Source organism: Lonchura striata, chromosome Z (genome assembly GCF_050655825.1).
Source record: "Lonchura striata isolate lonStrDom1 chromosome Z, ASM5065582v1, whole genome shotgun sequence".
Taxonomy (NCBI): Eukaryota; Metazoa; Chordata; class Aves; order Passeriformes; family Estrildidae; genus Lonchura; species Lonchura striata.
In genome coordinates, this window is record NC_140740.1 from 64,359,522 (window position 1) to 64,386,667 (window position 27,146).

The 27,146-nt window shown below is 36.3% G+C and overlaps 1 protein-coding gene across 3 annotated transcripts in view; it reads left to right on the forward strand.

The window, feature by feature from the left end:
- Positions 1-26,554, forward strand: part of MLLT3 (MLLT3 super elongation complex subunit) — a 121,614-nt gene extending 95,060 nt beyond the window's left edge. For all 3 annotated transcript variants that reach the window (XM_085567257.1, XM_021535464.4, XM_085567256.1), the window contains 6 exons: positions 6,311-6,389; positions 9,981-10,113; positions 11,630-11,729; positions 14,373-14,444; positions 16,251-16,322; positions 22,983-26,554. In XM_085567257.1, coding sequence (XP_085423383.1) covers positions 6,311-6,389; positions 9,981-10,113; positions 11,630-11,729; positions 14,373-14,444; positions 16,251-16,322; positions 22,983-23,114 — 588 coding nt within the window. In that variant the 3' untranslated portion in view covers positions 23,115-26,554. The remainder of the gene's footprint in view (positions 1-6,310; positions 6,390-9,980; positions 10,114-11,629; positions 11,730-14,372; positions 14,445-16,250; positions 16,323-22,982) is intronic.
- The last annotated feature ends 592 nt before the right edge of the window (positions 26,555-27,146 follow it).

A 27,146-nucleotide genomic window follows, 5' to 3' on the forward strand; every position in this document is an offset into this window, starting at 1 on the left:
CTATGTGTATATAATATGGATGATCTTTTGTGAACTCTACTAGACAAACACAGTATTATCATAGAGAGAGTGGTTAGGAACCATCTTATCAGATGTTTCAGATCTATAGAGAAAAATGCACGTAGAGCATGTTGTTGCTAAACAAGATATCTAAAGAGCATTGTTTAGTTTACAGTATCACAAGACTGGCTAAAAATTGTAACATTTTGAAAAACCATTTGAAGAGTTTTGTTTGGTTTTAGAGACTCGAGAATTTTTGAGGATACAGCATATATTTTGGTATTTTTCTCTCTACAGCTTTTCACTGAAACTGGAATGTACAATAAATGAAAGCTGAGTTTTTCAGATAATAATTTAAATTCCAGAAGTTAAGTTTCAGGGAAGAGTAAATACAATGAGTCTTGCTGTAAAACTGACAGGGGCAACAGAAATCTGTATTTGATCCCTCTGGAGTTTATAGTTAAATTTTGAACCATTTAATTTTCTGGGATATGAGTTCAAGAACCTGTGCAAATAGCTGTTGTTTTTCCTAAATTTAGGTATGTATTTGCTTGATTTGTATTACATTGACAAGCTTTCCACATAGTACAAATTTTAGTGTGGGGTCATGCTGAGAGTGTTCTACAAGTTTGAGCTACATAAGAATAGAGGGGAACTGTGGTAAATTTGCAAAGTTTCTGAGTACCTGATGAGACGACCAAATTTCTAATGTGGAGAAATGCACCATAATACATAATTATACCCTAAAAGCAGTTTTATATGTAGATGGTTCTCCAGTTGCTTCTATTGTATGAACTCCTAACATTAGAACCTCAGAGCTGGGTGAATTTGGGTGATCCACCTTCCTGTTGCCCCATAAGTGACAGCAGACTGGTTGATTTCCCAAGCAGTGAACTGTGAATGCATTAACATCTGTCCTTCTCAGTGGTGACACATAGCATAGGGAACTGTAGATAAAACAGAGGAAGAGAAGTGAGTTGGGAAGTCTTAGCTTCTAACACAGCAGCTGAAGGGGCTGGCCAGAAAATCTACCACCAATCTTCTATCATTATTAATCCCATTAGAGCAGAAGATGTAGAATAGTTGAATGAAGCTGTCACCTTAGCTTTAATATCGAGACTGAATTTTCTGGTTTGTATTTAGTACTAAAATTGAAGTTACTTTCTTTCCAAAACACATTTCCTTTATTGGCATAGGACAGCTCTGTGTATAGAATACGTGGAAATTCTCAAAGGGAAAAATCTCAGAAAATCAATATCTGACTATTGGTTGTCAGCTTCATTTGGCCTTTCCACAGTTAAAGGAGTGCAGAGGGACAGTCACCATCCTCTCATCACAGGGGATGCCACTGGGCTTATAAAATGAGCAGTGTTTTCCAAACAAGTATATATTATATTGTTTGGCCTAATTTTTTTTCCACATTAGTTCAGACTTCGTATGGAATAATACCTGTTAAATTTTTCATGTTGTGCTGCTTATACTTTATCAATTCTTCACAAATATTGATGTCTTCTTACACATTTTTGGTGGTCTAAATACAATTTGGTGGTCTAAACACATTTTTGGTGGTCTGGCACAGTGTTTAGTGCTAGATTTGAAAAGCTTTTGTATAAGTCTGTCTTTGCCAGCATTACCTACATATCCAGGACAGTCTTTATCCTTCTTAGTAAGGCTTATCTGATGAGAACTTCCATCAGTTTGCCTCTTGTGTTTAAGGATGGTGTTCATACTCATGTGACCATACACAATTTTAATTTATTTTATCCTTAGTTTGCTCATTATCTTGTACTCCTGAAATCCATGGAAAGTGTAGTATTCAGCTGCTCTACAAAGAAAACCTTAATCTTCCCTCCTGTACTTTTTTGCTTGCTTTACTATGTGTCTGCCACTCTTTTCCATTAAAGTATTTTCAGGAAAAATACCCTACAGGTTAAAGAACAATCATCACTAATGCTTCATCTTTCAATTTTATTGTACAATGTTCTGCAAAAAATTTTTATCCACATTTTTTCCTTAGACTCTTGTTCATGAATCTTGTCTAAATCTCGACTATTTGTGAGTTTTTATGTTAGCATTGTCTCAAATTTCCTTTTTATTTATAAAGGTATAATAAACTCTATTCATAAATGCAGAAAGAAAAGGATCTTTCAAAATTAAATACCATGTTTCAGTAGGACAGTCTGTAAGGAAATGCAAACCCCACTTGATTCAGTGTGGTTCTTCGGAGGAAACAGTTGCTAAGATTTGATTAAGGTCTTTTCTTGATGATACTTTTTAAATGAAAGCTGTGTTTTCAAATTCAGAGAATCACAGACTCCTTGAGGTTGGAGGGTACCTCTATCATCTGGTCTACCTGCCCTGTTCAGCCAGGGCCACTTGGGGCTGGGTGGCCAGGATCTTGTCTAGATGGTTTTTTCAATATCTGTTAGGGAGGGAGATGCCAAAATCACCCCGGGCAGCCTATGATTGGTTACCTTGCAGTGGAAACCTGTTTGCTGATGTTCAGTGGTGACCTCTTGTGTGAGCTACAGATAGGTTGAATTATTCTACTGAAAGCTGAGGTCACTGACAGGGCATTTAAGTGGCAGTAAATGTTTTAAGTACAGGAGTCCTGTTAGAGAAAAAGGCTTGTCCTGCAGCAGAAGCATGTTCCTCCTCCCTGAAATTCTGTATTTGCACAAATGGATGTGGAAGCAATGCTCAGCTGTTTAAGTAGTATCAAGTGTACAGACTTCTCAATATGTATAGCACTGGGAAACATTTGTCTCTACACTATCATACATAAAAAATAAGAAATATGTAGACAGACTGATATGAAATGAGATATTGCTACACCACTTAAATGTTTACTTCAAGAAACAATATGTAAGCTTCCTTCAAGAATAGTTCAGGGAAAGGCCAGCCACATACAGATACCTTCTATTTCTTAATGTAAGAATCAATAAAAAGCTTGAAATGTTGGGGCTTATTTTTAGAGTCATAGAATCATATCCCAAGTTAGAAGGTACCCACAAGGATCATCTAAGTCCAGCTCCTGGCCCTGGACCAGGCAGCCCCAAGAAGTTGTACAAATTGAGACAACCATAAAATATTACACAAACAGCTCCATTTTATCCTTTGCTATAAACAGGTGGGTTTGCCTGAAAGTTGTTTGCAGCTCAAGAGTGAGCTATTTGTAAAAACAGACAAGAATTTGGAAATGGAAGAAGCCAGGTGATTTAGAAAAATTACTGGTAAAAAAAGATACCTTTTCATGGAAAACTTGGGCCAAAGAAAATTGCCTTTTTTTGATGAACAGTTTCAAAGCACAGAATCCCTCCATCAGGCCTAATAAAGAAACCACTGTCTACTGTGCATCACTGTGAGAGCACTAAAACGAAGGAGACTGTCTAAGAATGCAATAAATCATATGGGGTCATTGCACTAATGAACAGTTCAGGCCCAGACTCTCATTAGCTTGTCTGTAGAAAGAGAAAACTGGTAAAACAGGAAAAGGCCATGTGAGGGAAGCTCTTTGCTGGTACTATCTTAAAATTTTATTGTTGAAAGAGAGGCTTTAGTTAATTTCAGACCTATTAAAAAAGAAATATTTTGTGATTAGGAACCAGTGAATAAGAGCAGAAAGCCCAAGTGTGTAAAGTCATAAATAACTAAGTCCATGGGTTAAGAATCTGTAAAACTGTCAAAAAGCATTGCTTAAGTGATAAAAGACACCTGCTGTTAACTAGAAGCATGGGTGCTGTTGGCATCAGTCCATATTCATATATGGAAGGCATCTTTTTAGTTCCTTCTAAAAAGGCAAATCTTTTTTGTTAATAATATTCATGCTTGGGTTAAAAGCAACTGTCTCCTCTGGGTGTGTTCTCACCCAGATTTCTCAGTCAAAGAATGAAGGTTTCATTTCCAATACTTAACAGTTTTAATGTTTATGCTAATCAATAGTCCTTGGAATAAATTTTCAAATGTAGGTATGTTTAAGGAAATGAAGTAAATAGTTTCAAAAGTTATTAAGAACCCTTTTTAAATAAGGCTGGATGATCAGTGTGTTTTATAAGGAGTTTTTGTGGTTGGAGTTCTAAAAATGATCTTGATAAAGCAGAGCAAATTTTTTACCAGAAAAATATACAATTTTGTATGTATCTATATTCATTTGTTCTTGTGATATTGACCCAATTAGTTAATGCTGGGAGGAAATTTTGGTACAGAGCAATTTCACTGGTATTTTCATGCCTTATAATGACAATGAGATTAGGCCTTTCTCCTTTTTTTAATTTCAAGCAAGCTGGTTAAAACAGAAAGTAGTGAACTTGTAATATTTAAATAGTCTCAGTGCCTATTTGATTTTTTTTTTTCTTTTTAGACTTTTTGCACTTGAAAACCAAATATGATTGTCTTTTACTATTTGCTTTTTTTTTCTTTTTGAGGGAATTGACTTTAGTTAAGTTGAAGTTTATGTTGAAATGAATAAAGAAAAAAATACAGTTAATGGAAATCTGCAGAAAACAGTTCTCAGCTAGTAATTTTGCTGCAAGAAGCAGAAATTTACAGATAAATCAGATGTTTAAGAGTAGCCTACAGCTAGACAACTGAGCTTAGTTTGCTGATGTCTTTAAAGTTTGCATGGACACTTGTTCTTCATCACTGCAGTATGTTTCATATTATCATGATTATTTTACAGCTAAAAATCTTGTACGGTTTTACAGAAACTCAGGAAGGAAAAATGAATTTTTTAAATGCTTAATTTTCCGAGCAGTGTCAAGTAATGCTGCAGTTTCCAAAAAGGTCTGATGCTGTGTAGTGTATAAGAAACTCTCTTGGTACTCTGCAGTGGGTTGTGTAGTTGATTGAGTAGGGTTTTGTTGCACAGGATTGATTCAGTTGTATATAGTGGCATATACCCACACAGTCAGGTACAGAGTTTGTATTTTGACTGTGTGTTTGTGAGAACTGGAGCTGGTGTTGATTTAAGGAGAGCAGATGTTAATGGTGTTGTTCTCAAGCATTCTGTTGCCCAAACAGGCATCTCTCATCGTGAGAAAAGGCCACAAAAGGCTGTAAATCTGCCTGCTCTATTATGAAGGGCAACAATAGATTGATTTATGGAGAAAAAGCAACTGTTAGGCTTAGGTAGCCTGTGTGCATGAAAACTGAGTTTTAAAGACCGGATATTTCTGCTGTCGCTTTTGAGAACAATTTTGCTCTATCTTAATCATGAGGCAAGGAGAGTCAAAAAATGTTGGTTAGCCTGGATAACACATCATGATAACACAATGGTACAAAATTTAAAGGGTAAGCCAGTTTAATTTTCAATACTAGACCATTATTTCCTAATCTGTATGGCCACTTCTTGTTTTGTGTTCTGTTAGCATCCCCTCTGCCCGCATACCAGATTCATACTTTGTCTCATGTACACAGATGAGTATGCAAGTCTAGGAATGAAGTGATTGAGTTTAGGAATCAGCCAAAAAGTATACAGAGACATGCAACCTAAAGCAGGAAGCAAGACTCTTCTGAAGTACTGAAGAATAAAATAGTACAGAATTTTTTTATGAAGTAATAGGACTTCCTCATTAAACTAAAGGGAAATTTACACATTTTAAACAATAGTAGGGAAAAATGTGTTGAACTGTTTGTTAAATAATGCACACTGATTTTAATAACCCTGTTTAAAAATTCAGTTCTCTTTTGTAATTGCTAAATTCTAGATAATTTCTCCTTGTAACCAAGCATACCTTCTGGTTCAATCACATTTGCAATCTGCAGAGTTTTGATACATATGAAAAGTGCTAGCAGAATTTCAGTAACAGCATAAAAGTTTAATTTCAACCCCTATATTAAGACTTATTTTCTAAGGGAGATGAAAGGAAAGTGTCAGAGGTTTTCTGGCATTTAGTGTGGTCTGCTCAGGCCTTTTGTTTTTCAATTCCACAATGTCATTGCTAATTTGAAAAACATTTTATCTCCACTATGACAATAACAGAGATGCCTTATGTGCATTATAAACTTATTTAGGCTTTCATGTTTTATAATCTTTCAAACAAGGCTTTGGAAACTCCTTGTTAGACTCCTAGTCAGTGAAGAACTAAACATAATGTTTATGTTTAGTAGTGTGTATGTATGGTGAGTGCAATAGTAATTTCCACAATGTTTGCCTTACTGGCACCTGAAGTTAAGGTCTTTGAGTATTATTTGGCCCCACAGTTTTTTTCTTGACAGAGTGCTTTAGGCAGTAACTAACCATAAGAGTTTTTCTAGGCAAAAAAAAAGTCTCTTAAAATGTTATTTATTTTCTTTTTTTTTTTCTTTTAAGTCTGAACAGCACAGTCCTGCCAGTTCCAGCTCCAGTTCCAGTTCCAGTTTTACACCATCTCAAAACAACAGACAACAAGGTACCAGTAAAGGAAAAGAAATTGAATGTGTGAAATGAAGGGGCCAATAAAAACAGAACTCATGGCATCTCATGACCTCTTTTCTTCTGTGTTTCACTGCCTGAACTGGCCACAGTTTTGATTTAAAGACTTCTCTGCAGGTTGTTTTTTCCGATGTGGTTGTAAGGGCAAAAAAAGGAGAGAAAGAAACTGGGAATCTGAGAAAAGGATGTGAATATTGGTTGTTTTGAAGGAGTAAATACATGCCAGTCACTTAACAGAGGATAAACCCAAAAGAACTTATGTTTCTGAGTTGTCCTTCTGCAGGGTTAGGTAGCATGGCACCTGGCTCCATATGAAGGCCTGGAAGAGTGTGGTTTCCCATGGGCAGCCAACAGAAACCCACAGATGTGTTTATCTAGACCCTTTCAAAGGCTGTGAGTGTCCCATACAACTGGGAGGTTTTAAAAGCACACAATATTTACTTCAAATTCATGGCAGGGAAGGATGATGGTTAGAATTAAAGTTTGCATTTTGGTTTTCTGGCTAATAATTTCAGTTTGCTTGAAACTCAATAAAGAATGCATTTTTCTTCCTGGACGCTTTGCCAAGGCATGTTTTTTGTAAATAAATTGATATTCATCCTCCATGGTCTATTAAACTACTTAGTTCCTGGTTGGCTTCTTTCCCTGGTTTATAAGATTGTACAACTGATACATTCTTAATGAGTTTTTGTTTTATTCTTTGGATAAGGAGCATTAAAAAAACAGCCTTTGACTAAACAAAATTGTTTGTTTTAGCCATTTATATTCTTCAATGTTAGACTTGATTTAAAGTTACGACAATACATTAGTGCCTCAGGCACACTGACTTTAAATAGATTTGGGCATGATTATGTGATGCATATCTGTCCTAGTGCCTTTCTGTAGGTGACTGGTACTGATTTTCTCATGTTTTCTGGTAGTGTTATTCCATGTGAAAGAAGGCAAGAGCTGAAGTGAACTGTGGTAATGACTGGCTTCAGGCAGTTGATATTTACCTAGCAATAAACATATACATTTCCTGCTGAACCCCCATTTTTGTTCTTATGAAAACCTTAGTGGTATGAACTGTCCATTACAAGCAAAAATACTTAGATACCTACTTCTGCATCTGTTGTCTTTGCTGGGAAAAAATTTGTTGACTCTAGTAATTTCTTCTGAGCAGACTGGTCCCATCCATCTTTTCTGGATCATATACAAGATGTATCATAGATTGTCTTTCAGTTCTTCTCTAGAATAGATGGGAGATTTGTCTTCCAGTGTGAACAGCTCCGAAGTGCAAATAGTATATAAACCTTCTCTTTTTTGCTGCAGTAAATAGTGGTCTCTGCTTCTTTCTGGGAGTTCCAGAACCCCAGTTAACTGTGTTTATTGCCCAGGCCATGCTTTGTATATCAAAGGTATGGAGCACCAGGCATACATACCATGGCATGTTCACAATGGATGTTGTGCTCTGGTCAGAAGCTTTTCCCCTTACCTGGAAGTTACTTGCCAGGACTGTTGATCTTTTTTGGTTGCATGTAGACTCCAGTGCTCACTCAGGTGTCAAAAAAACACAGCATGAACTTTTTTCACCTCTTTTTGTATAAACAGTGGGTGGGCTAACCTGAGATTCCTCAAGTTCTTCTGTCCTTGGGGCTTACTTTGATATTTATCTGTTTGTTTACCAAGAAAACTTGCTTATGTTTCTCCTTATTTTCAGTTTCTCCTTAAATATTCTGGTATCTTAGGAGGTAACAACTTTGCAAACCCTTGAAAAAGTTGTTATGGAATTTTAGAGTAAGTGTGCAAGGAGCAGGAAATTGCTATCCATGCCAGGAAAAAAAACCCTAAAAATTAATGCTTTGTTGATTGGTAGAAAAGTCTACTGAAAAGTTAGCTAGCAATGTTCTTTTCAGACTCCCAGATGTGTTCCTACCCTAAGTGAGAACTTGTTTGAATGACAAGTTGTTCAAAGCTTATGGTGCTATCAGTGATGGATGTGTCTGAGGAGTCCAAGTTTCTTTTTATTACTGCTCCTATAAAAGCCCTTTCCCTCCTTCAAGGGTCAGATGGTAGGTTATTCAGTCAGACTACAAGTTGTAATTTGCAAATGAGCATTGTCTTCCTGAGATTCAAACAGGGACAGAAAATGGAGCACAACTCAGCTGCTTATACATATCAGCTGTGTGTGCATGGACAAGAAGCACTTCTATACTTTCACCTATACAAATGTCTGGTCAACCAGGAATTTGCCCATGAGGACCATCTGGTTTTCTTTCCTAGGATGTGAAAACAGAGAAAGAACTCATTTCTCTGAACTGTCCAAACTGTGCCTATTTACAGAAGTGATAAATCATTCCAAACAACAGCTTTGAAGCCACTTGCACAAAACTGGTCAAAATGCCTATGGGCCTGAGCTTTGCTACGTCTGGAACAGTCCATAAAAGTGTTCCCCCCAACGAAGGAACACTGTTATGAGTCTGGCACTGACTGACAGATGTCTCACTGGCAGTGACCAGGGAGGACACTCCTTGACTCAGATTTCCCATTCGCAAATAAAGAGTTGAAAGCGTCATCTCAGGCTCAGCTTGTTCATGTCAGTACTGCATTCCTTCAACTGAAGGAATTCCTTCAGCCATTATAGTAAGTGATGTTCTTACAGCCATCACTGGTGCTTTCAATACTGCTTCATGTCTTAGATGGACTGTACTTCATAGTTAAATGTCCTATGGCACCAGGACATTTTACTTTCTTCCCTCTTCTAATCAGCTTTTGCCCATCCTTATTTCAAGTAACTACAGTATTACACTTCCTAGCTCTATTGAACATATTCTTCTTTCTGTAACTGTCTCTTAGAGCAAAAAGAGTGAAAGTCGAAACCCAAACTGAGTTTAATGCAGTTTTGTGAGCAAATTAAGTTTTGTGCCTTCTTGCTAATTCAGGAAAAGTGATAATATGGTATTGGGTGGTATTGATGTACTTCATACTTATCAACATGGATGAAGTACTTACTCCACTTGAAACTGACCATGAAAAAATGGGAATAGCTGAAGGTAAAATACATAAAAACCAAGAAGACAAAATGACTGTCTTGTACAGTACAATTTAGTCTGAGTGATTTGTTAGAACCAACCTCTCATACATGGATTAACATTACAAATGTACTAATACTGATCAATATGTGCTTGTAGATCTTTGTTCACATGTAATGAGAAAGCAAAAAATACTAAACCCCAGCAAAAGAAGCATGCTTTTGGCAAGAATACATTTCATGTCAATTTCTCCTGTCATGACAGTATTTTATTTACTTCAGCTTTGGTCCAGGGTGGAAATTGTTCTAGAACATGTGAATCACTTCATTGTCAAGAGTAAGTCTGTTGATGCTGACTGAGTTGCTCTTGTGAGTGAAGATTCATGAATACATGAACAGGTCCCTGCAGTATAATCCCCCAGTGCATTACCTGGTTTGTTTAATTTTTAAGACTCTCCTCTCTCAACACTGTGGGGAAGATAGTTTTTAAAGCTGGGTAAATTGCCCAAAACACTGGGAAGTAAACTTCATTGTGTTTTATTGTCCCTGTTGTTTCAGGTCCGTTGAGGACTATAATGAAAGATCTGCATTCAGATGATAATGAAGATGAATCAGATGAAGCAGATGAGAAGGACAATGATTCTGAGTTGGAACAACCTATAAATACACGAGGAGGAGGCAGGAGTCGCAGGTGAGTGTCTTGTGATTGCAAGTGGCCTTCTGACCAAGACCTGTAGTGTTTCTTAGTAACAAGGTGAGGTCTGATGTCCTCAGAGTGCTGAGTAGCAAATGGGCAGAAAATTCACTCTTTCTAAAGCATCTGCACATAAAAGAGCCCCTTTTAAACACTAACACAACTAGCTGTTCCTGATACAAACTCTTCTTGTACTAATCAATATGGTTATGATGATCCTAATTTGTTTGACTTTACTTGATTTAATGCAACTGTGATTTGAGACGAGGAGTTATAATTACTCCCTGGCCAAAATTATAGAAAATTGTCCTTCAACTGTTGAACAAGCTATTCTATACATAGTTACAAGACCTCTTAGATTACTGATTTTAGATAAAGCTGTTAAATTGAATCCAAATCAATTCTGTGCTGCATGCAGTAGATAATGCATAAAAGTGCATCAGAGGATAAAGCAAGCATCTGTCAAAGAAATGTATTAAATTTTTGCTTTTTAAAAGAAGGTTTTGCATCCTTGCTGCAACCTTCAGAAGACATTTGAAAATTCATATGGTGTTCAGGCAGTTTGAAGCTCCATCCAAATGGGGTTCAAGGTTATAGAAGATCTGAAGCAGCGTCTCTCAAACACTCTACATATTAGGTTCTAATTCAGAGGATTTCTCTATTAGTGCACAGCACCTGAGTGCCAGTGTCAGTTACTGCTTTAATGGGAAGATAACAGGAAAACTTTAGTGAGTGCTGCTGCTTCCCTGGTGTACTTTAGCAGCTGGAATCAAGGAGAAAAAGACCAAGTTGACTAGGTGTTTGATAACTTGTTGTTATTGATTGTGTTGTTAGTGATTGTGTAGAGGATTTTTTCAAGCTCAGCTTGTCTCCAAGTGTGGAAATTTTGTTTTGATGGAACTTTAAGGCTATTGTTTTTCTGCTTCATTTTGTCCCAAGTAACTAATGGGGTTTTTTCCAACAAAAAAATATTCCTTGTTGTTCATAAGTAAATTAAGGGGGAAACTGACTAGGAGCTGAGCTTTTTTATGTGACCTCTTCTGAGATGCTAAGTTTTTAAATTTTAATCAAGAAAAGCTGTGTTACTTTAGACAATAAACAAGGAACTTTTCAATGAAACACATATTCAGGTGAGAAGTACAGCTGTAGAAGAACAGAAAAGTATCCCTAAATGAACACTTTCCTTCTTTGACATGGCTGTGAACTGAGATAGGGAGAAGCAGTTCAATTTTGTTGGTGTTTAACCATTTCTGTAGTTAGCTCCTGTTAACTGGACGCTTTGTCTCAGCCAGGTGCAGACAGGCAGCCTCCTTCTTTGTACCACAAAGGGTTTTTTCCAGAGTGCAGCCCTGCTCAGATGCCTCTCTTCCATGTGACCTTGATTAACAATAGCCTGCTTAGCAAGGGATTGGTCACGCTAAAGTCCCTACCTCAAAGTCCAAGGTTGGCTCACCCCATTTGACAGCCCTTTGTCTGCAAATGTAATGCAGATGTAATGCTCTTTTTTCTGCAGGGTTAGTCTCAGTGATGGCAGTGATAGTGATAGCAGCTCAGCTTCCTCACCTCTGCATCATGATCCAGCACCACCTGTACTGAAAACGAACAACAGCCAGGTAAAAAAAATGCAGTTTGGCTTTGTATTAGCAGTAGACAGAGTTAACATCAAACTCAAGGGTTTATTGATGCATCTCTTCTCCTCTCCCCACCAGTGTTCATCTAGAAAGATACAATTTTTTTTTTTACTGCAGTAGATGCCACAACAGTTTTTACTTTGCATCAGAGTATTGTTCCAGATTTGTAAAAGCTAACATGGTTGTTATTTCTGTGGTAGCAACATAGGGTAGTTCAGTTTTTCAAAGAAAACAAAGTAAATTACCTAGAGTTGCAAAATACTCCACAGACAAATAAGAATCAGCTTTTGACTGGTACCTCCCCTGCAGTGAGAAAGACTCTTGAAATATAAAATCAAGTATAAAAACTCACATTCTTTACAAAATAAAATACACCATTTTTCAGTTATTTTAAGGAGGCATGATTAATTCCCAGTGTTAGTAAAGCTGTTAGGACACATACTGGCTACTTACAGTTGTGATATAGTTAAAATAGTGTCTATGTGCACTAACACAAATTTGTGGTTTAGAGAGTGAGTTTCATGGATGGGTCTTTTCTATATCTCTTCTCTATAATTGCTTCAATCATCTGGCAGATATTATTTACTTGCCTTTGTTTTTCAATTAAGATTTCCAACACAAGCTATAGTACAAAGACCAAATATTATTATTCATATTAGCTAAGTTCAAATACACTATGGGGGAAAAAAACCCACAAACTAGGAAATACTTTGTGCACAGAGAGAATGTAATTTCATGTATAGAAAATATTCTTTTTTCTACCACTATAGGCTCTTTTAAGTTGTCTGTACAAAAGTTACAAGTTTTAAAGAGATAGCCTTGAGGTTAAAAAGCTGTCTGTAGGGCTGAAGAATGTTGCATTTACTGACCACATAAGCACAAGAAAAAAAAAAATCCGTCTATGACTTGTTGTTTAATGAAGACTGATTTCTAAAGAGCCAGTGCAATTGTTAAGTAACTGTATGTCTCAATATCAGCAGCCCACTCAGTCACATCTTTTGTGCTCCTTTGCCTGTTGGTGATGTAATAGAAGGTCTACCTCCACATTTAGACACTCCAAACAATAGCTGTATTTCAGCTAAAATACCTTCACATATCTTCCTCCATTTCTTTAAATGAGCTAAATTTTATACTCGATCTGCAAATTGGAAATTTCAGGAAGCATTATGAGACTATAGCCACATTTGAAATCTCTTCTTGGTACCTTAGTGCTGCTTGCAAGGATGACACCTTTTACTGATGAAATCAGATTTGTGTTAACTAAGTTCCTTTATAGAACTGAAGAACTAAGACATAGTTTGTATTTGTATTAGCTTCCTCAGTCATGATTAGTGCTGTATCTCATCTATAAAATGCTTAAGATGTTAAATTTAAATTGCATATCAAGAACATTGTAAAGAAGCTGCTTTTTCAAATATACTGTGTTGTTGACAAGGTTCTATTTGAAACCAAGAATTTTCTTCCTGTGAAAACAATAAATGCATCTAAAAGGTACTGAATCCATGATTAAAGTTCGGGTTTTTTGTAGGGTTGGGTAGGGCTTTTTCCAAGACAAAACTTTGCTACTGGTCTACACAGCAGTAACCCTAGAGGGTGTTGAACAGAACTACGAGAATTATTCTCCAAAAATGTATGTCTTGAATCTGAACATTGATCACTCTTGTCTAATTAAATCAAGTAAGGTTAACTTAGATCTGCAGTCACTTTTGCTAGATAGAGAAATAGCTGTCTGCCAGCTGTATTCATAAGATGCTGGCCACCCTAGGGAAGACATATGCAATTTAATAATTTGTACCAAGGGAAGGAGAAATTCCATTATCTCTGATTACTTAGTTTTCTTTGATGTTTTTCAGAAGAACTGGTTATATTCTGGGTTAGGAATGACATGGTGATTTTTGTTTTAGCTTCAAAAGAGTGTTGTGTATTGAAAAAATGGAAGGAACAATCAACAGTTCATTTTCCCCCAGATATTTCTACCTTTGGTTCTAAAAGGTGCATACCAAGTGAGCATGTCATGCTGCTTGCTGATGTAATCTTCTTGAGTCTGTTTCAGTATCAGATGAAGCAATCTTGGCTTGTATGAGTGATAATAAATGGGTGTGAGTGGCATTGAAGGAAGGGTACCATATATGTGGAAAAGAAATCACTGTCCATCACTTAGTTTCTCAGTTATAACTCATATGGTGATTTCAAGGACTGTTTGAAAACCTCTGTTGTCAAAGAAATGATATAGTATTGAGGGGAAAAAAAAGAACAGGAAAAGTACAGTGATAATGTGATGTTTCAAAGGTGCTGGAGACACCCTCAGCATCATTTTGTACCTGCTGAATCACCTCTTATCCTCCCAGCATGTGAAAGATGTGGGGGAAAAAAAAGTGTTGAGAAAGCTTTAGATGATGTAAAATTCCTTCTTTTAAGGATTAATAATATCATTATCACCTCATTCCAGTACCTCAGCATTTTCTGCTGTAAGTTACTTCTTGTTCTGAAAAGTATGAGTAAGTTATATGGATTAAAGAATGAAAAGCTCAGCTTTGAGTTTGTTTTATTAACAGCAGAATTTTTCCATATATGGTTGTATCCAGTGATGCATTTAATTTTTACAGTATTTTCTTTCTTTTCCAGATTTTAGAAGTAAAAAGTCCAATAAAGCAAAACAAAACAGATAAACAAATGAAGAATGGGGATTGTGATAAGGTAAATAAGGAGATAGTAATAAACTACTCCTGAGTAAACTAATGTGCTTACCAAATGCCAAACTTTGTTACAGAATGAAAATCTTAGTGTATCTTTGCTTTGGATTCCTTTATGTGCATATCTTTTTCTGTTTTCTTTCTGTAATTCTTTTATCTTCTCTCATATTTTGAATTTTTTTTCCTTCTTTTCAATCAGGTGATTTGGCAAATTTCACCAGTTGGGAATCTTCCATCTATTTATTTTATCTACTGTCCACCATGAGTTCATACTGCTCTTCACAGAGGAATGAAATGTAGATGAGAATTCACAGGTGTAATCCTAACCAGCAGATCAATCAGGGGAAAAAAGAAAATCTATTTTCCAGAATCCTTTCTGAGGGCCGTGCATTAGGAAGTGGCAGTGTGATTTAGCATGTTAACTAAAATGACATGAAGCAACTGTTATCATTTAACACTGAGACAGTTTGATCTAAATCTGTCTAATGGTTGTGGGCAAGAGCTCTCAATCCTGCCATGAGTGAACATAGCACAATTGCCCACTATGGACAAGTTTCTCTGAAAGCTTGTATTTTGCTGGTATTAGTGTCAATTTTGTGATAATATTAGGCAAAAGATGGAAGTTGTAGCATCTAAATTTTTAGTGTCTAAATTTTTATCTGCAGTGCCTAGATTTTTAGTGCTCTAATATTTTGGTTTGCATTTTTGTTGCTTAGGTTGAGTGCTATATCTCTTTCTGCTTGCAACCAAAAAGTTTTTTTTTTTTGATGGCTCAGGAGCCACTTCTGAAGGAGAAAGTTAATAATAAGGTGGAGAGGTGAGACATGTTTGACATCCCAGGGAAGACACGCTAAAATTTACCTTTGGATTAATCTTGCTTAGTCTTTCTTTTCCTTGTGATACAAAAGAAATTACATACCTCTAGAGACAAGCATTGATTTGATTTTGAGTCTTTGGGTTTGGTTCTCATGTAGAAAGATACGATATATTTCCTAAAGGTGCTGCTTTGGCATCCCCAATCTTATGATGCTTTCTGGCACAGTTGAGATACAACGAATGACCACCTAAAAATATTTCTGTCAACATGAAGTATGTTAAAAAAACACAAAAATTTATATTTGTGTTATATTAAGCTAGAGAATGCCAGACTATTAATAAAAAAAATACCTCAAAGAAGAGCTTGGTCTTACCTCAAGTCCTGTGTGCTGTGCTCTAAGGAGGATTTAAAGCAATTAGAGAGCATCCAAAGGGGTCTGCAAAGATAGGGAAAGGCATAGAGGGGAATGTTTATGAGGAGTTGCTGAGGTCACTTAATCTGCTCAGCCTGGAGAAGAGGAGACTGTAGGGGAAGAACTTGTTATCTGAGGGAGGACCTCCTGAGAAGAAGAGGGGGGGCAACACTGATCTCTTCTCCATGGTGACTAGTGACACGACCCAAGGGAATGTCACTCAGTCTGAAACAGTCAGGAGAGGTTGGATATTAGAAAAAGGTTCTTCACGCAAGAGGGTGGGTAGGGCCCAGAATGGGCTCCCCAGCAAATTGGTCACAGCACCAGCCTGACAGAGTTCCAGAAGCTTGGAAAATGGACGATGCTCTTGGGCACGTGCTGCGACCCATGGCACTGTCCTGTGCAGAGCCAGGAGCTGGACTCAGTGATCCTTCTGGGTGTCTTCCAGCTCAGGATATTATATGATTCCAAGATTTAAAATAAGATTTGTATTCCTACTGGTTTTGAAGGCATCTGAAGTTTATGAATTACATTGCTACGACTTAATTAACAAGTTGTTTATGGGGGGAATTTGTTTCTAGGCATATCTTGATGAACTAGTAGAGCTCCACAGAAGATTAATGACATTGAGGGAGAGACATGTACTGCAGCAGGTGAGAAGCATTCTTATGCACTATCACAATGCTCTCATTGAAATTCTGAAGTCACATCTGTTTCTTTTTTGCTTTCATTTAAAACTCTGTAATCAGTTATCAGTTACTGGTTAAAAACTGCTAGCAATTTTAATAGCCTAGACCCTGTATAGTCCATATAAGTCTATTACCTCTTACACTGCAGTTTTGGGAATTGTTGCACTTAATATTTAGTGTGTAACTGTATTGTTTCTCTAAATGCCAAGTTTTTTTAAAAAATGCTTGAGATATATTTTTCACCTATTTGTTGTTATGTTTCTTAACATACTGTGTCAATAATTATGAAGGCAGGATAGGTGAATGGATGTGCACTGTGACTTGATAAAAATCTTGTTGCTTCTTTCCTGAAAATAACCAGCCTTGTCTCAGAAACAACTGAAGTGGATTTTTCCTATGGGAAGCAGAAAACATAAAATTCAATGCAAAGAATTTTAAGAAGAAAATTGTCTTTGAAGAAAAACATAATATATTCATTGAATCTTTTGAAGTCTTAGAATGAGTAAAATATGCAAGTGTCCAAACTGGCTGCAAATTTATTGAAAAGTTATGCAATAGTAAGAGCAAAGAAAATATTCTTGGGTTTGGGTGGTATTGTCAGGTACTATTGGATTGAAAATTGTGACAATTAAACAATAAGCACTGTCAATAAAGTAGATGCAATTGTAGCACAGATGGGTTTATTATGTTTTAGAGATATTGTAAAGAGGAAAATTTTTGCCACTTCTAAAAGATTGCAATCACTTGTCAAATTGTCATTCTAACAATATTTTGCAAGCTCCAGCATTAACTGCTTTGTTAGTTCAAGCTCCATATTGTGAGTAAAGATGAGAAAACTATTGAGAGGTCATTGAAAAGGAAAATCTTGGTTAAGGATATTCTTAATTAAAGATGAATTTTGGTAGCTTTTTCAGATTTCGGTTTATAACACACAGTGATGCATATTGGTTACCCTTCATTTTTAATGTCCTGTTCTCTCCCAAGTTTCCTTTTCCTACAAAGGGAACCAAAACATGTTTTCAGAATTGTAGCAGAGCCAAATTTTTATCTACATAGGGAAGTAATTTTGCAGGAGGCTAAGCTATAGGAATCTCAACACCCTATCTGTTTCACATTGTTCATTGATCCTCAAAGAGTTTGCATTAAAATTGAATCTGGAAAAGACACTGTGTTGTAAAAATTCCCACCTTGTCTTTGCTTCCTGAGCACTCATTTCCCCAGTTATCCAAGGCATAGCTTCCAAATGGTATTGGTTCTGATTCACATGAGTGGCCAGTACTGCTGTTAGCAGTGCAGAACTGAGCCACTGTCCCAGCCTGGGCAGTCAGGCCATGAACCCAGCTTTCACTGGGGCTGTTTAGACAGCCTCTAGACCATAGGATTTATATGGCTTCATGTGGAATTTTGGAAAAGAAAATCAACTTCAAAACATTTTGTGCAGAGCACATATAAAACCAAAAAAGGAACCTTCTTTTTTTTTCCCATCATGGTGGTCTAGAGCTTTTAAAATCCTGACAGGATAAGCCTGGAGTAGCCAGATCTGACTCCACAACTGAGCCTGCTCTTAGCAGGGGCTGGGACTAGCAAAATCCTTTCCAATTGGAATTATTCGGCCATCCTAAGAAATACTTTGAAAGTAAGTAGAGTGCTTCAAGTCGAACCCTTCATTGTCTTTCTTACTGGCAGCATTTATTTGGTGATGAAGAATTATTTCTCTGTTAGAAAAATAATGGGTTTGTCACTAAGTTGTGTATTCATTCTAATATTAGAGTACTGTTATAGTAAGCTTTGTGGGAGCTTAACAATACAAGGAAAAAGTAATGTGAAAAGAAACTTAACTGAGATAGAAATTTAGGGTATCCTATTATGAGTAAATGAAATAGAGCTGTATACTCTTGTGCATTTTAAGCTAAACTTTTTTTTTTTCTCTTGAGACAATTTGTCAAACCAGAGAAAACATTAATTCATGAACTTTGCCTCACAACTTGCATTAGGAGTGAGGCATTTTAATGCTGTAATTCATGATTGCATATACATTTGGTTGATGTAGAACCGGTGTTGCCTTCCTGGGGAAAATTGTTCTTGCAGATTGTTTCCCATGTTTCAGAGCATTTGCAGGCTGTTGGTACAGCCCCAGTGAAAGCTGGATTCATGGCCAGGCTGTGCAGGCTGGGACAGGAGTTCAGTTCTGCTGGGAATACCATAATACTGGCTACAGAAGTCTACCAGGTGTCAATGGAAGAGCCAAATTAGTTACCTGTTAGCCTGTCTGCACTAGTGAATGGTCTATATGCTGATGTAAAACAAAACAGAACTTAATTTGACAACCTTTAATCCTTTAACGTTCTGCAATTGATTAATTAATATGATTTTATCTATTTACAGAAATATCTTCCCAATATTGAATGGATAACTTGCAGAGAATCAGTGCTTCTCTACATTAAAAATAATCTGCCATCCCATCTTAAATGTCCTTACTACTTTGCAGCTATGTAGTTAATGTAAACTACTTATAGTGTGCACAGAAATTTAAAAGATACAGAGCTAAGAAAGTCTCTAGGGATTAATATGAAACTTCTATACTAAGAAATGCATAAAGATTGCAGAAAGTATAAAGGTGAGAACAGCAAGGTGCAAAACTGCATAACGGGATTGTGGTTACTGCATAAGAAGAGGGATCAAATGCAAAAATATGCAACAGAAAACTGTAGACAGCTGCAAGAGTTTTAGAGGTGTTGGTGTTGAAGTGGAATGGTGATGTAGTCATATGTTCCTGAATGGTAGCTGTCATCTTGTTAGTTTATTTTAGGGCAGGTAAGTGTCTTGCATAGAGATTTTCAAAGAAGGGACTTGCAAAAGAACAATGAAGGCATTAATTCATTGTGTAAAAGCACAGGCTTTTTAAACTTACACTGAGGGACATGAAAAGGATTTTATTTTTTTAATTTTTTTTCCAATCTTAGTTGTTACTGAGTCCATAGGCATGACAGCAAGCAGGAATGCAGCCAAATTGGAAAGGAGAAAAATGTATCTTTGTGAATGTGGCTCTTTCCCAAGAGAGGGATTCTCTTTGAGACACATTGTTGAAGAAAGCTGAGAAGGGGAGAAGGCAGTAGAGATGTGATACTACACTGCAAGTGCCCAGATACATAATGAAATAATTCTAATGTTAGGTGCTACTTAAAAACATATAAGAATTGCCTGAGAAGGAGAAGATATGTGAAGAATGTTTGACCAAGAAATCAATCCTGTGAACAATTTTTATATGAATATTGGACCATGGCAAGACAGAAGCTGGTCTGAAATCACATTTACAAACAAATTCCTCTACCACATCTTTCACTGTACGGAAAGAGGTTGGAATTTACAGTGATGAGGCTTTTATTTTTTTAACTGAGTCTGCAATCGGATGTTAATGTTGTCTATCCACTCTATTCAAATTTGGCTGGCTAAAGCAGTGTTTCTAACTCTGCATTTTCAGTGCAGAAAATGTTAGCATGACCTCATGAAAGGCAGCAACATTTTTGCTAACTTTGTATCTTATTTTTAGGCATCAGAAGTCATATCTTCAGCTGGTAAAAAATCCAGAAACCAGTGCATTAGGCAGCACAGGCGCAAGGATGAAATTGAGAGTATGCATCATGGCTGAAAATTATGTTGCTCATGTTCCAAAGGTGCTTAACTTCAGATGGCAACTATCTTCTTAGAATTTTCTGCCAGGGGCAGCTTGGAGGTCTGGAAACTATCACATGGCCTAAAAACCCTCCATAAATTGAAAAATGACTGTCATTAGTTGCACTTTGGCTTCCTTATACAAACACACTCATTTGCTTGTTTAAAGGCTGATAAATAGTTATACTATGATGGATAATGATGAAACTGAGCTGGAGAGACATTATGTAAACAGAGACGTAATTTACTGCAGAAAAGAAAAGCTTATATAGTAGGAACAAATGGGATATTTTTGTTTTCTGCAGTGTGAGCTTTTGGAATAAAACATTTTAATGCTGTGTTTTTAATGTCAGAACTGTCAGACTTCCTAGTAACTAATCTCAACCTTTTATTCTTTTTGAAGATTTTCTGAATAGCACAAGGATGCATATGCTAATACTGTAAGTCATGAATTCCTCATTGACTGGCACACAGGCAGGTGTTTTTCATTGGGCTGTCTGGGTTTATCTTGATACATTTTTGTACATCCATTAAAGCCTTTGGGGTTCATTTCAGTCATTTGCCAGGTGCCCAGACATAGCAACTATATCTCTTGGGGGCTGGACGTAGGATATATTTAAAATGTTTATGTTTCTCTTGACCTAGAGCTTAAAAGCCCAAAGCAGAACTTGATCAATAGGAGTCCTTATCCATTTCTTAAAATATGCAGCACTGTTTAAAAATACATGTGTTAACACTTTCACATAATCTTTGTTTCTAAAATCAAGTATATTGCAGTGGGGGTTATTAGGGGTAGTATTCTTCCACAGTTACACAAGGAAGTGATAGAGTTGTTCAATGTAACTGCATTTTCCTGGCCACTGCTTCTGTAAACTTCTTGTGCAGCCATTTATTTGTCTCACAGTGGATATTCAGATAGCAAGCTCAAGATTAGATTTTAAACTTTACAAAAAGAGGCTGGATTGACTATTTACCTTTGCTTCTCTCTCAGATGAGGCTCAAGAGAGTGGCAAAAATGAGAATAATAATGCATATCAGAATTTGCTTCTGGTATCAATCATTTTTTCCCCACTTGATTATTTTTTCCTCATGTCAATTGCAGAAGAACAGTAGGAATGGAAAAGTGTTGCAAGAATCTGTGAATCAACAAGCAGACAAATGAAGTTAGTTATTTTAGATAAAAAATTCGTATATGGAAAAGAAGTTGAAAGTAAGAGGTACAGATTTAAGTGATATGTTAATAAAAGCAGGATTTTTTCCAGGTGCTTTCAGAATTTTGGGCAGCTGTAAACCAAATTAAACAGATTTTATTTTTTTTTTCCACCTTTGAAATAAAAGGTGATTGAAAAGGGAGATTTTTATTGTAACAAGCATTTCCCTTTTATTATTTTATCTTGTATCCATTCTATTTAATCTGTGTCATTCCATGCCTGACAATAAACATTTCATATTGCATTTATCATTAACATAGTCTTTACTTCTGTGGTCTGAGAAGAAAAAAATCTGTTTATATAATGACATGGTGAGTGGAAATCTACAAAATATTTAGCTTAAATTCATTGTTCTTTGTGAAGTTAGTTATTCCTAACAGATGTGTCTTTTTAAGGTACATTCTGTAAGCCATATGTGCATACATCTGTATCTTCTCCAGCTGTGAAAAAAGAATTGTAGTCAGAATAATAAAGCTCAAAACAATCAAGGAGTATCTCACAGTAGTGTTTCAGCAGAGGTTATGTGGACGCCCCAGAATGAAATGAGTTTCAAACTGGAGGTTTCAGGCAGGATTTGGTTGTGCATGAGAGGGAGTTGGAAGGACTGAGAAGAGCAGTGTTGTTCTGTCAGTCCATGAGCTACCCAGGGGCTACTTCAGGGTGGAGTGCTCTTGGCATGTCTGTGTCTTGGAATGAAACCGCACATAAGAGATTTATAGCAGCCGTGTGTTGGCACTGTGTTAGCCCTCTCTGACAAATAATGCTTTGGCTTTTCAAGATGCTCAGTGTTTTTTTTCAAGGTAGGTGTGCATCCTAGAATTTAAAATATCTGGAGTCATTTTTACAGCAATTCTTTGTTGAGTATGACCACTCTTTTAAAATACAGACTACAGTTTAAAGATGAAAAATGCCACAACTGCAGAAACGCACAAGTTAGGTGTCTACTGTTCATTTCACAGAAATGTAGGATGATTAAGGTTGGAAGGAATCTCTGGAGGTCACAGGGACATGTAGAGCCAATTGCCTGGGAGTATGTCACATGGCTTTGAAATATGTCCAAGGATGAAGACCCCATAACCTAAGTGATGTTATAACCTCGCTGGGAGTCCTCCCATGGTTTATTTGGCTAAAAAAAAAAGCCAGCAAAAAAAACCCAGATTTAACTCTGTTACTCAAAAAGTGACTACTGGTGTGTGAACTAACAGTTTCTGTAAGCTGTCTTTTTTGCAATAGGGACCAGACTCTCTAAGGATTTGTTTGTTTTCCTTGCTTGCAGAAAGGCTTATGTAATTTATTTCCTAATGTAACCTGCTTAGTAGCTATGCACTTAATAAATATTCCAGAGAGATCTACCTGGGATCTTTTAATAATTTGTTTGAGCTTAAGGGTATAATCTTGCCCCTCCCCATTTTTTTAAACTGAATTATAAAATTTTTTTCAAAGTTTTTTTCAAAAAACATTTTGAACATTTGAAAAATATATTGTCAATCTAATGTTTGCCACATCAGCAGATGGGTATGCTGACATTACAGTTGATGATGATTAAAAACAAAAAAACAAGATACTGTAATCTGGACAATAATGCACATCAGAAAGGAAGTGAATTATAAGAATAATGCTTAAACCTGCAAGTATTGGGCAATTTGGCCCATGTTAGGCCTTTCATATGGTACTTGATTATACTTAGAGTGAGCATGTAAAACTTCTGGAATTTCCAACTGCATATTTTCTTTTCTTTCAGATAGTAAATCTTATAGAAGAAACTGGACACTTTCATATCACAAATACAACCTTTGACTTTGATCTTTGTTCACTGGACAAAACCACAGTCCGTAAACTGCAGAGTTATCTGGAAACATCTGGAACCTCCTGAGGATTCAGCATATGGCTGTGTCAAAAACTGTTCTTTAAATGATGTATGCAGAATGATGCGACCAAAATGGAGGGGAGAAAAACCAAAAACCTCTTCAGCTTTTATTTTTCCTTAAAGCCAGTCTCTTGATAAGGGAGAGCAAAAGTGACCAGACTCAGAGGACCACTCTTCTCAAGAAGAAAATGCTCTGGAAGAGTTTGCCTGGATAGCCTTGAAAAACAAACACAGAAAAACAAACAAAAATACTTGTTCTTAATGAATGTGTATGATATCATGTATCTCTCTCTGTGGTGTTCAAGTCCACAAGATGAATGCATGTTCAACACACTGCCTTACTACATAACTGATCTATTTATTATTGCATACATGTATCCTAAATTCAATGAGTCACTGAGTGACACTACCAGATATTGCAAGTAGTGGAGTCCCTTGTGTGCTCTTTTGATGCAGTACTTTCACAAGCCTACTTACCTTATCCACATTAAAATGCCACTTCTTGCTATCTTTCTTTAGTCTATTAAAACACTACAGTCTTGATTCCACTGCTGCAGTTCTGGGAAACACGATACAAACTTGGCGACCAAGCAGTGGTCTTGTATTTCATTTCCTGTCTACCACAGTATGTTGGACCACAGCAAGCTGGACTGCAGGTCCTTGATTCTATCCACTTGTTGATATTGACCATGGTTAAAAATGCACCAAATAGGTTCATATGACTTGCTGTCTAGCCTCAGTGAATAAACCAATCAGACTTTCAACAAAAAATGCTATGTATACTGTCCTGAACCTGGCAACTGTTACAGTCTACATTTTTGTGTCCATTTAAATGTTACAAAATTAAATATATATTAGAGTGAAGGCATTCTGTAGGAGCTCATGATAAAAGAAAAAGTACTGATCCTGTCCTTAAAGAACATGTTGTAGAAAATTTTTAATTTGGAGCTATTTATTACTTTGAGTTTCAACACTCTTCTGCTGTGTGTGACTCACTTCTACCATAAAACTTTTTGCATAACGTTTTTGTTCGTTCATATAGTATATGATCTGCTTAGTTTGTTTTGGGGATTTTTTTTCTGATTTAGTTTGTTTTTTTACAACTGCTAAATTAAAACCTTTTATTTGAAAAGAAAACAAAATGTTGTTATACTGTTAAATACATGAAATAAATACATGTATGATATCATGTGTATGTGTGTGTTTATATATACACGTGCACCACACCTGTGTATATATATATATATACATACACACATACATGCACATCATATGCTTTTTAAGCTTTGCAGATATTGGTATCTGTTTGATAACCTTATTGTGTTTCCAGAAGAATTTCTTGTCTATAAAAATGAGTATTCTTTCATGCCATCCATTATTTCTTGAAATCAGGATCCTTGTTTATGCATGATCAAATGAGAGGATGTATCCTCAGTTTCACATCAGTGCTTCATGCTCTCATATTGCTGATGGTTTCTTGATGAAATCATTGCCTTTATATTAAATATTCAAATTTCTAAATTTCAAGAGAAAATAATAATTTTAAAAATACTTCTGGATGCAAAGGTTTATTCAGGTTTGCCAGACTGATAAATGTATCTTGTTGCTAGACAGGCCAGTATGTCATGTGTATGCTTATTATGCCACATGTAGTCTCTATGTGTAGAGCTAAACAGTAGTATCTTAATGACTTACTGTTTCATGTGCACAGTTTGTGCAGCACTGAAAAACTATTGGGGTTATTTCTTATTCAGATGGTAAATCTTAATACTGTTTCTTTAAGTCCAAAGAAAATTTTACACTTTACTCTTTTTGAAAGGGCATGATACATATTGGGTTGGGGGGCTTTTTTCTTATTTAAAATGTTGTTTGATCATACTCTGCAGGAAGTCCTCCTAAGGCTTCTGAAGAATAAGTGTACTTTTTCAGTAATGTTATGACTCTTATTGATGATTGGCATGAAGCATACTTGAAGCGTTATGTTGTTCTTTTAAGTCCATGTCTTAATGTGCAATTGGGGAGGGGATGGAGGACTGGGAGTGTAATGTTAACTTTACTATTGACAGAAGGCAGATGATGATGGGGAAGGGAAAAGGGTGCATGTAAAGGGGATAAACTTCAATTTTTATTGATTGTTTTATATAAAAATGTTTGGTAATCTAAAAGCAACCTTAAAAACCTTTGGTCTACAAATGTGTGTTCAACTTTCCTGTCTTCTAGTTATATCCAGATGTATATGGAAATTTGTCCATTTAGACTTTTCTAACTAAGTCTTGTGGTAAAGACTCACTGAGTTTCAGAAGGGGATACTTCTAGTACGACTATTGCACTGTTTTTTTTAGAAATGGTGAAATGAATCATTTTATCCTTAAAATACCAGATAAGCTTTATTGTACACTGAGAACAGGAGTGGAGAAAAGGAGAAACTAGGTGAATAAGCATAAAAGGGAGATGGCATCATTTACAGTATCAAATCAGTGCTGAATTTCATGCAAACTGTGGATGATCCTTAAACTCTTAAATTTTTTAATTCAATGGGAGAGAGAAAATAGACTGTTGGTGTCAATGTGTGTGTTGACTTTTTCACAAAACTCTGATAAAAATAGAGTGACTATTTTCATCTAATTTTGTATGGAAATGAAATAAATCTATGTTCACCTAATTTCAGACATTCATATTTCTCTTAAAGGAAAAACAAGAAGATACCCTACCAAGTCTTTAACGTCTGTGAGCATTAATATTTGGGATGTGTTAAAGTGCTTTGGCAACAAATGTTTTGAAGTCTTACTTAGAATAAAGCTGTTTAAAACAGTTATATAAGAGAATTTGGACCAGACAGAGATCAGCAGTAAGTTCCAATATCTAGAGTAATTTGCAGCATGAGTTGCTGTTACTAGAGCAGTAGTTGTATCCAGTAGCAAAGACAGTTTCCTCAGTAGAATCTCTCCTCCTCAGAAAGTTGATGCCCAATTGGATAGACAATTTAAAAATATACTACTATATATAGATTTTTTTTTACAAATTCTATTCAGCTGAGAGCCTTTACAAAACTTTCTGTATCATTTAAATTTGAAGGCCATCTTAGTCCATGCTAAAGAATAAGAGCTAGGAAGGAGGAAGGGGCCTCCTTTCCTCTTCTCGTACACTGAAGAGTGTCTTCCAAGCTAAAACTAAATCTGTGCTCAGTCTTCAGCCTTTGGACTGTAAGAAATGGTTGATAATTTCTCTCTCTCTTCATTGGTTTGGTGTTTTTAGGAAAAGTAAAAGTCTATGCTTTCAGTTTCAGAAACAAAATGTATACAGTACAGTGCATTTGGAGAGCCCAGTATATTTCTATTAAAGTTTATTTTAGTCTCTGGGAAGGAAATTACAAGTTCTTGGGTTTTCCCTGGCCCACTGTTCTTCTTTCCCATTCTCACAGTGAAATAAAGTACTTTCACAATCTAGTTTGAGTCCTTGGTCCTTACTTGGTATAATCCTTCTTTCCTAGAAGCTATACCAGTATTTTGGGGTCTTTTGAATGACCCATTGGTTCCAAGACCTGTCACTTAGTTTGCAAAACTGATGGGAAAACTGTAGAATTGCTTGAAGTGAAAACTGCCTTATTCATTTGGTTTTGTTGTATACATTATCTTACTCCAGACACTGCTCTGATGGTAAGATGTTTGATTTGTTCATATACACCATATCCCATCTTTTACCACTTGCAGTTTGATGACAAACTATCTTTCAGTAAACTCCTGTTTCAGTCCACAGAGTTTGTTTTGTGTTTGCTCATTGGTCTGTGGTTTGCAGAAATTAAGTATCATGATGAAAATTTTGTCAGGTTTTCACCCACAGCAGGAGCTAGGAGGAACTACTGAAATAAGCAGTGAAATAAGAGATGCTCCAAAGTTCAACAAGTGTGAGGCATGTGTTTTTATGAGCCTCAATAGTTTTCTTAATTGTCAAGCAGTGTACAGTAGAATGTAGTGTACACCAGGATGCTGCTCTATACACTGTATGGAGTCTTACTGCTGGGCATAAAAGCCTTACTAA